The sequence below is a fragment of the Herpailurus yagouaroundi genome, unplaced genomic scaffold (assembly GCF_014898765.1).
Source record: "Herpailurus yagouaroundi ecotype Mexico unplaced genomic scaffold, PumYag 165, whole genome shotgun sequence".
NCBI classification, from domain to species: domain Eukaryota; kingdom Metazoa; phylum Chordata; class Mammalia; order Carnivora; family Felidae; genus Herpailurus; species Herpailurus yagouaroundi.
This window is the reverse complement of record NW_024412406.1, coordinates 17,580,318-17,591,128: the sequence shown is the minus strand read 5'-3', so window position 1 is coordinate 17,591,128 and position 10,811 is coordinate 17,580,318. Positions and strand designations below refer to the sequence as shown.

The following is a 10,811-nucleotide window of genomic DNA, read 5'->3' as shown; positions in this document are numbered from 1 at the left end:
AAAATTAAAAATTAAAAATTAAAAATTAAAAATTAAAAATTAAAAATTAAAAATTAAAAATTAAAAAATAAAAAAAAATTTAAAAACAAACTTTGAGTCCTACTTTAAAATAAAAAACTTAAGATGAAGCAAATACATTTTTAAAAAAACGAAACTGTAACAATACTATTTAAAAAAAAAAATAGGGTAGGCCTGGGCACCTGGCTGGCTCAGTCAGAGAAGAGTGTGAGTTTTAGTCCCATGTTGAGTGTAAAGATTAGTTCAATAAATAAAATTGAAAAAAATAGGGTAGGGGAGGCTGAGTGACTCTGTTGGTTAAGCATTGGACTCAATTTCAGCTCAGGTCATGATCTCATTTCATTTTGTGGGATTGAGCTCCACACAGGGCTCTGTGCTGACACCACAGAGCCTGCTTGGGATTCTTTCTCCCTTGCTTTCTGCCCCTCTCCTTCCCCTGTGTGAACACGTACACTAATGCACACACACATTCTCTCTCCCAAAATAAATAAATAAACTTAAAAAAAAAATAGGGTAGAATTCCATCTTTTTATATCCTTGAGTAGAATGGATCTAAATATAACAAAATCAAGAAACCATAAAAGAATAAACCAACGAAGGTAGTAATAGTGGCAACAATAAGAAGTGCATGAAAATGACAAATATGAAAAAAGTAGAAAAAGATTTTGCAAGGAATCAATGACTCCAAAATTTCTGGCTTTGGGAGCATAAACAGAGCTATCCACCAAGATAAAGAATAGAAGGAAAAACAGAACTTTGGGAGGGAGAAGAGAATGGGGAGAGTCTCAGGCAGTTTTGGACTAGCTAATTTCAAGGCACTTGAGAAATATATAAGAGGAGATATCTAGAATAGCACAGTCCAATAGAAATATAATGCAGCCATATATGTAATTTCCTAGTAGCCACATTTTAAAAATAAAAACATGTCAAAATAATGTTATTTAATACATTAAAAATTATCACATAATCAACATAATCATGAGCTACTTTACATTCCTTTTTTCTTACTAAAGAAAATCTAGTGTGTATTTTATACTTAGAGTACATTGCAATTCAGACTAACCACATGTCAACAGCTCAATAGCCACATGTGGGAAGTGGCTATCCTATGGGCAGAGCAAATCTAGAAGGCAAGTAGGCCCAATATCTTCAGCTCAGGTAGGAGGCCTAGGGTAGACACATAGTTTTGACAGTCACCAGCATACAGAGAGCAATTAAAGCCATGAGAGCACAAATCCCCAGAAGAGAGGGCAGGTCTTTATGATAAACTGAACCAGAAGACTTTGAGTAGCTAGAGGACTGAATACAGTCATGAGCATCTGATAATAACAAGAGCTAATATTTGTTTAAACTTTCTAAGTACCAGACATTAGGTCGTCTATGAAATTTCTCTCTTAAAACCCCACAACAACCCCAAGAATATTATTATTCCCATTTTACATAATAGGGAGCTTTGACTTAGAAAATTAACTTCTTGCCCATAGTTATGCCAAACACAGCATGACTGAACTCCAAAATCCACTACTTAACCACTATACTACCACATACTAGAAAAACAGGGAAGAAGCTGGAAGACACCAAAGACACCCGAAGAACCAGGTTCTAGTTACAACTTTACTTATTTTGCATCCTTGGACATATTAACCTCTTAGGGCTTTAGTTTACCTGTTTGTGAAATGAGCACCTACCTGATAGTGCTTCTTTAAGGATAAAATTAAATGAAAAAACACATAAAATAACTCATATAGGATTGTGGCACAGAGAGGTAGTTCAACATTAGTATTATGCACTGAATGACCAGCAATATCCATGATTATTTCTATTTCAACTCTTTTCCAAAAATTCACTCAGATTTCAAACAGTTAACGTTTGATGATTGGTTTAATCTCAATGTAATATATTTAAGAACATGTGGGCAGTTCCTAATATCTACACATAGTTTAGTTCTTACAAAACTGAAACATGGAGGCCTAGATTTAACATATACTGTCTACAGATCCTTTGCAGGAACTTGATTTCCCTTGATTTGTCACTTCTATAGGACCAAAATTCTTCATATCTGACCAAGCAAGACTCCAAGAACCCTAAGTCCCCTACCTATATAGCTATCTATCTCTGCTTCAGTTCAATACATTTCAACATTCCAATGCTCTCTCACTAAGGCCAGTGTCTATTTGTAACATTAATCTGCCAGTCCCACTTTCATATATGTTTGTTTTGTTGAACTAATCTGAAAATAAAAGTTTAAAAAAATAAACACCTGTTATTTGCTGCCATCTTCAGCTATCAGAAATATCACCTGATTAGCCAAGATGAAATTGTTACAATGGAGATGGTTCAGGATCCAACGACTTCATAAATTTCTAAGGCTACCAAATCAGATAAACACCATATTGAGGCTTTCTGTCCCATTTGTATATATTCATGGCATCTACCCTTCCTTTTTAATGCTCATCACATATGCCAACCTTCCCAACCAAATAATAAGTTCAGGAGTGCAAAGACCATATCTGATACATTGACCTCTCTGCACAAACACAGTACCTATAATATTTGTAAAATTAATGATTATTGAATGATCTTCCTTACTTTTACCTCCTCCAAGTACTCTGTATCCCAAAATTACCTCACTCCCTTCCAATCCAATCAAAATTTCCACCTCTCTCTGGGGCGCCTGGGTGGCGCAGTCGGTTAAGCGTCCGACTTCAGCCAGGTCACGATCTCGCGGTCCGTGAGTTCGAGCCCCGCGTCGGGCTCTGGGCTGATGGCTCAGATCCTGGAGCCTGTTTCCGATTCTGTGTCTCCCTCTCTCTCTGCCCTTCCCCCGTTCATGCTCTGTCTCTCTCTGTCCCAAAAATAAATAAAAACGTTGAAAAAGGAAAAAAAAAATTTTAAAAAAAAAAAATTTCCACCTCTCTCAGTACAACTGACCTCAAGTGGATATGAGAAAGAACACTTTTTTCTTTTTTTAACAAATGAAAATATCTTTAGGAGAAGGTGAAAGGCATTCCCATTTATTAAAAAGGACTTTCAAAATCCAAATGCACCTCCAAGTGGTAGAATTTTAATTGTTTGCTGAAACAAAATATTCAGTACAGAATGGGTTCTTTAGGGTATCTACTAATATTGCCTAACCTTTCCTAAAACTGTCCCTACCAACACTGACACTTCCTGCCATCCCAAAGAGCCCTCAGTCATGCTTTTCACAGCTTCCCCTCTTTCTTCCCTCCCCTCAGATCCCAAGAGCTTCCACAATAGCATATTTGAGACTGCTTTTTAAAATTGGGTTATTTCTGGATCAAAACAATATTTAATTTGGGGACCTGCCTATATAAATCTTGAGTATTCAAAAAAATATCTATATCACATCTGTACAAAATTCACCATGGGTTCTTATCAAAATATTTTAAGTTAAGGATAAGAGTCTAAAGATGTTACTTGGGTCAAAAGACTAGTGTGCAAGCAGCAGTTTTCCTGAAAACTTGTTCAACTTTAAGATTCTGCCTCATTTTTTAACCATATACTTGATTTGTGAGAAATTTCTATTTCTACATGCGGTTTCATTCTCTGTTTTGCATCAGCATGGTCATCAGTTTCAGACAGAGTTATACAGCCCAATGTTCAGGAAGCTGGGTTTTTTGAGTGGGTTAGTGTGAGGGAGGATTAAAGTAGAATTCTTAGAATCATCTCTCTACCACTGGGACTTTCCTAGAGTCTATCCACCCAGTTACTTCTTAGTTTTAGCATAAAGTTATTTCTATATTAGTTAAGTAATTGTTAAAGGATGATGTAACTTTTAAATAAGTGTGACAGAATAAGATCCTAGAAAATTATCAATATCACTAGCTACAACAGAATGATGCCTGAGAATGCCTACAATTTGCCAAGAAAAAAGAGAAGGGATAAAACTCCACAAATAATCTCACCAACATCCCACTTTCACCATTTAACAGTAAAAAAGTTCCATTGCTTAATAATGGTTAGATACCATCAAAACAAATCCGTTCTATTTTTCTGCTTTTCACTGTCTTCCTTTAGCATTTCTATATTATAGCAATCGATAATGATAATAACTAAATAAAATCAACTCCCTACCTTATAAACAAATAAGCCATTTTTAATCTAGAGTGACTGATCTAGAAGACAGCAAAATGGGTGAAATTATTGGTCCCATCACAAAGCAAAAATAGAAGAGGAATTTGGTTTCTGAATCTTCATCCAGGACTTGGTTTCCAAAATTACTCTTCCAGTTCTATTTTTTAAGTCAGAGAAAATATTTATTCTATAACTGTCTAATACATAAGCTAAGCACTACATTAAAATGAAAAGGTTTTTTTTTAAATTATGAATGAACAGTGATTAGGATGAGTATTAAACAGCAAAATGAAATGCATGCACACATACACACATAAATACTATGACTCATTAGGCCAGGAAAATGGCTAAGAATAACTCTACACTAGGCATGAGCTAATAGGATATTACAGTCATAACTTACCCTGTGAAATAATACACAAACTATTCTTGACAATATTAACACAAAATACTTGACAATATTAAGATAAAACATTAGGGAGAAGTTCAATTTTAAAGGACATTAATTATCTCACCCAAAAAGAGTAATAAAAAGTATTGAAAGGAAGAACTTGAGAATTTTTAAAAATTTACTTTTATATGAAAAGAAACTACTGGTTTGAAATTAGAGATATATCAAGTTCTTTAAAATTGGCTCTAATAAAATCACTTCAACTTGATCATATTTTAAGTCATAAACTGCATCAAATCTGAAATTTTTATCAAAATCCAAAATTATATCTTTATTATACTGTCTTAACAGGGTAATTCTGTATTTTTTAAAGTCCAATTGAATTCAAGGTATGAAAATTTACCAGGTTGATTTAATAAAGTGAAATCAGGCCACCCAGTGGTTAATATTATGTACTGCATACATGAATATTTTATTTCCAAACATAGGCTGCAAGCTAGCATCATTATAGTAAAACAAAATTGACTTCATTTGACCATTACTAATAGCAATACTGAAATAAATACTGAAGGGAATTTTACCTAGCTATTCATAAATGAAAATAATGAGAGAATTTTTCTATTTTATTCCATTAGTGTATATATTTTTAAATGAGCAAGGATGATTACAAAAGGGTTCAAAGCAGGATATATATTAAATCTAGAAATTACCATACAGACCATAAAATCCAACCCCCTATAAAACAGATTTAAAAACCTGGATATAGAGTTTACTTGCTTTCCTAAAACAATATTGCTAGTTAATGACAAAGCTGATTAAAAAATCAGTTCTCATACTTCAGTATTCTTTTCACCCATAATACTCATTTTGCTGGAAACAACATAGCAAAATTGCTTCCCCTCACACACATACATAACCACTGAAAAACATTTTCCAATGCAAAATCTGGCTTTTACCTTTATCAAGTGTATATATCTGAATCTGTTACTACTTAAATAGCTCTTCCAGGTTCTAAATGACATTTTTTAAAGTTTATTTAAGGGTAGCCCTGGATTTTAAAAACTAAAATTAATTACTTAATACATAATGATGCTTAAAAATCAAACACGTGTTGAGGCGCGTGGGAGCTCAGTTTGTTGAGCTTCCGACTTCGGTTCGGGTCATGATCTCACAGTTAATAGGTTTGAGCCCCCGTAGGGCTCTGTGCGGACAGTTCAGATCCTGGAGCCTGCTTCGGATTCTGTGTCTCCCTCTTTCTCTCCCCTACCCCACTCACACTCTGTCTCTTTGTCTCTCAAAAATAAACAAACATTAAAAACAATTTTTTTAATCAAATACATGTTAGTAACAGATATGCCAATTGGTATTGCCTGTAAAATATATCATTAAACCCCCCAGTGGGATCTAAAACTATTTAAAATCACATTAAATGAGCCTTTTCCTTTATGTAAATCTAGTTCAGAGACACTACAGCCATCTTAAACAAAAAGCAAAAGAGCCAACATCCTTCAGTTGTTTCAACCTGAGGTAACAGTTTTTTTACTTTTTTTCCCCATATCATACAGAAAAAGTATACTACAGAACTTATGCCCATAGTCTTATGTAAATCACTTATACAGCAAAGTACAGTTTTTGCTCAAATACTTAAATAGTTGTATAGTGGAGATCTTAAATTGACTAAATTATTTCCTTTCTCATTCAACTATAAATTAAGTTCATATTTATTATTGAGATATTTAGCCAAGAAACATGAGACTACACTTTGCTCAACAAATAATTTCTCCTTCAAAACATTTCACATTCTATTCTCTTCTAAGATAAAAAAGACATATTTTCATAAATAAGCAATATAATTTAGAGCATGAAACATTCAAGTATGAAGACCCTAAGAAATACACCACACAGAGATGATAACTTCTCACCACATCCTCTACCTCTACACTCCCATAGGGAACACAGCTTCACCCCACCACATTTAGTTACTCCAGCCTTATGACGTTTTAACTCATTCTACAATACATTTCAATTCATACAGCTGACAAGGAACAAAAGTCAACAGTACAATTAATGTTTAGATTTCAGGGCTCACAGTACCGCCAATAAAAGAAAATAACCTACACAGGCAAATTAGTCATTAAATCACTTCTCCTTTCTTAGTCTATTATTATTAAGCATACAAAAACTATGAAAAGAACAGACAAAATCAACCAGAGAGGGCAGGGTTCTGACATTCAAGCATCCCTGTCTAACCATAACTAAATGCTGATGATAGCATTAGCTAAGACATTCTTTCAAATAAGATTAACATCAATAGTGATAGGTAGATAATGCCACACAATAAATATAAACAAACTTCCATTACTGAGTTGACATAGTCAAGTGTCACCTTGCTTAATGAAGTTACTTTATTTTTAAAATTCTGTATATTTAAAAATCCAAAAGAAAAGGCCTAAACGAGTTCCTCAGTAATTATAATTATAGGAGCTTTTAATATTGATTGTTTTTGAAGATTAGGAAGTTAATTAGAGCAGCAATTCTCACCTGGGTGATTTCGCCCCCCAGCCTTCAAAACGCATTTGATAATCTCTGGAGACATATGATTGTCACAACTGGGGGAAACAGGGTGTTATTGGCATCTACTGGGTAGAGGCCAGGGATGCTGTTAAACATACTACAAAGCACAGGACAGCCCCCCCACCCCCAAAGAATCATCTAATCCAATATATCAATAGTGACAAGGCTGAAAATCCTATTCTAGAGGTGGGTTTATGCATGTGTATGTGTATATTTGTTCCACCTCAAGAGTTTGACCTATACTGTACTTGCCACAAAGTAACAGTCTAACAAGGACTTAATCATATATTTCATGTTGATTTCTGCGAAAATACCCTACATACAGCAGATACTTAATAAATGAACAAGGCAGCAAATATTATGTGTCGCTATTGCCAGTTTTTAACAGAAATCTGCAATGAGTGAATCCTAGTGCTAAATTCCAAGTTTGGAAATACATCTCTCGTTAAGACTTTAAGGATGTGGACCTAGATAAAGAAAGCCATTTGTAAAACCTACCAAACATCTTTTAAGGTTTATTTAATAATAGTGACAAAAGACACCCTAGTTTTGTGCCATCTAAGTGGTTACTACACACAGTTTAGGTGTAGCTACTATAGCAACATATAAATAAAAATTAGATGAGTAAACTCCTCCTAGCAAGTTTCCAACAAAAAAATATGCCCTACCTCTGGGCAACACTTAGTTACAGTCAGAGCCAAACACGGGCACTAAAAATATTCAGTGAATCAAACATTGTTTTAAGATGAAGCTACTGGTGGTAACAGTGTGACATCTTCCCAACAGAAGATATTAAAAAGATAAACATAAAGTTGAGACACCGTCATGGTAACTACAGAACACGTCAAAACGGTCCTCTCTCATCAGCTATTCCTAAGGGGATTTTCCATACCTGTCAAGGCAGCAAAGATGGCAGAGGAGTCCCAGCGCAGGTTTATCACATAGTTCCTATTTTAATTGGTACAGTAGTTCAGAAAAAAGTCTCTCCGAATACCATTTTCAAGTCCGGGCTGTACACTAGCACTTCTACGTGCGCAGGGTACTCCCTAAAAGCGCACAGACTTACCTGGCAAGAAACTCCGACCAAGAAGCGGCTGTGCGAGATTGAAGTCTGGACGTGCGCTGTGGGGAGAATCAACTCAAAAGAGCAACCTGACCATTTGTTACTCACTTTCTGCGCCTTAAACATAGTGGTCCCCAACTCTCCACAAGTCACGGCTGGGATCCAGCCAGCCGGGCCGAAGCGGCTGCGGAGCAGCGGGAAGCAAAACCTCTGCCCTAGCTGGGGAGGGCCTGATGGGGACGCACTGGGAAAAGGAAGAGAATCTGAGCCGAGACTGTGCCAACAGGCCTGCGTAAAAGGGATGTCACCCACCTGCGCGACCTCTTCGCCATCCTTCAAGTACCGCATAGGCGCGGGCTGGGCGGGGACGCAGTTCAGCCTCCTCCAGCCTCAAGCGAATGTTCCTTGTCCCCGACCCTCCAGCCGCTTCCCTCGCTCCCTCTCCGAGGCGACCGAGAGTGGAACGCACGTCCCCGGCAGGGCAGGACGGAGGGACGGAGGGGCGGACAGCGACCCGCCCCCGGCCCGCAGCGCCACTCCTAGCCCCGGCCCGGCCCGGTCAGGGATGCCCCCAACATGTCAGCAGGCGCGCTCTCGCCCTCCCTCGACCCCTCCCGCCGCCTCTCAGCCTCCTAGCTGCGGTCCGAGCTCAGCTCCGCGGCTGGCGCCGACCCCCACCCTCACCCCGCAGCGAGCACCTCTGCAGGGCTCGCAGCCTCCTGCAGGGTTTTGTCCGCACCGCCGAATCTCGCGCCCAGCCTCCCTCAAGAGCCGCCGTTTGAATCTGCGCACGCGGCCCCGAACCTCATTGGCTGTAGCGGCCGCACGCGGGGGGACGAGGGCGTGGTGGGGAGAGCGCGCGCGGCTGAGGGCGGGGCTGGGGAGCTGGAAGTCGGGACTGGAACTCGCGGGAGTCGGGGAAGGAGCTGGGAGTCAGGGGGTGGGGCCGCAGACCGGGCTCGCCGGTCCTGCTTTGACAGGACCCGGAGCGCGCCCAGCGCCGCACCGCGCGGGGCCTTCTGGGAAAGCGAGTTCCGGTGCTCGCAGAGGGGCGGGTCCGGAAGCTGCGGTAAGAGTCCAAACTTCCCGGAGTGTGCTGTCAGGGTCTCTGGGGGTTGGGTGGCCCCGCCTAGGCAAGTCCCCACAGCCTTCTCTCAGCCACAGTTCCTCCACTGCGAACTCCTCCGGGTGTATCCCGCCTCATTAGTTTGGAGGCGCGGTCTTCGGACTTGAGACAAATCTAACCATAAAATTTGCGCGGCCGTTATTGCTTAAGCAAAAATGTGAGCTATTTTTGCCCAGACATCATAGCTACTAGAGTAGCGAAGGCTGTGGCAGAAAACTGAATATCAAGAATAAGCAGGAGTGACAGGTGAAAAAAGGTTTTAGCTGGAAAGATGCTTGGCACGGAAAAAGGAAATAATCCAGGTCTGCGTCTGGTCTTGGCAGTGCCTGCCCTTAGCTCGCTCTCCGGGAAGTAATTGATGCGCGATGAAGAAGCCCTGATCCAGGAGAATAATGCAGGAAGACAGGAGCGGACTGGGAGTTTTGGCCGGATAAATGAGTATGGTAGTCAACTGTGGAAAGTGACGGTCTTTCCAGGAGAGACGGAAGAGGGTAGAACTGCACCGAAGGAGCTTCAGCAGTTGTAACTATTCTAAAGGATTCAAGTATGAAAACTAGGAGCTGCTCGGTTCAAATAGTTCAAATAACATTAAAGTAGATTACAGTAACCACTACAAATGGTAAAAGATCCAGATTTGCAAGGTACCATGCTCTACTGCATAGAGCACTAAACCACATGTTAATATTATAACAAACTTACATTTTGCTATTTTGAAATTTTACGCATCAATTTTTGCAAATCAGAGATGCAGGTGCAAATGTGAATTGAAGAGAGTGCATGCACTACTTTCAAAACTTAAAACGCCTTTTTATGTATTAGCTCCTTTTTCTCAAGGTACGGATTTGGGGAAGGTAAAACACTTTTAAATCATTCCTTATTGTGTTGTTCTTTCACTTTTTTAAAAACTTAATTTAGAAAGTAATGTCATTTGAAAACAGTGTTCTCTGATTTACTCCTGAGTCATACATTACTCGGTTTATTTATATTCTAACAGGAAGCAGAATTTCTGTTATATTTTAGTTTTTTTATACAAAATACATTTTTAGAGTTTGATGGCAGGTATTTTAGATTTTGACAATAAACTAAATACCCATCATTTTAGAGATGGAGAAAAAGGTAATTCCTCAGAAAGATCAGATTGCAAATTCATTTAAATCACTTAGAGAAGGACAGAGTGTACAGTTAAAGTGGTTCACAGTCATTTGAATACATATACTCAAATGTAGTTGAGAATTGGTTTGGTTTTTTTTTTTTAGCGAAACATTTTAAAAGTGTTCTTCTTCAGAGTATATAAGGAGTTTTCAAAAGAATTAGGAGGGGGAAAAGCAATGAAAAATGGGCAAAATATTAGAGCAGACCCTCCACCAAAAAAGATATACGAAAGGGAAATACACCACTTGAAAAGATGCTTCACATCATTAATTATTAGAGAAATGCAAATTAAAACCTCAGTGAGATACTACCACATAGCTAGAATGAGGGAGGGAAAGGACTGTGCAAGTGTTGGTGAAGGTGAAGATGCTGAGCAAATACAGCTTTCATGC

The 10,811-nt window shown here is 38.6% G+C and overlaps 1 protein-coding gene across 3 annotated transcripts in view; it reads right to left on the bottom strand.

Annotated features, from left to right (window-relative positions):
* Positions 1-8,734, bottom strand: part of MYBL1 (MYB proto-oncogene like 1) — a 44,530-nt gene extending 35,796 nt beyond the window's left edge. For 2 of the 3 annotated variants that reach the window (XM_040487681.1, XM_040487682.1), the window contains exon 1: positions 8,454-8,733. In XM_040487681.1, the coding sequence (XP_040343615.1) occupies positions 8,454-8,473 (20 nt within the window). In that variant the 5' untranslated portion in view covers positions 8,474-8,733. Of the gene's footprint in view, positions 1-8,453 lie in introns of all 3 variants that reach the window. The other variant, XM_040487683.1, reaches the window with a different exon arrangement.
* Between the last annotated feature and the right edge of the window lie 2,077 nt (positions 8,735-10,811).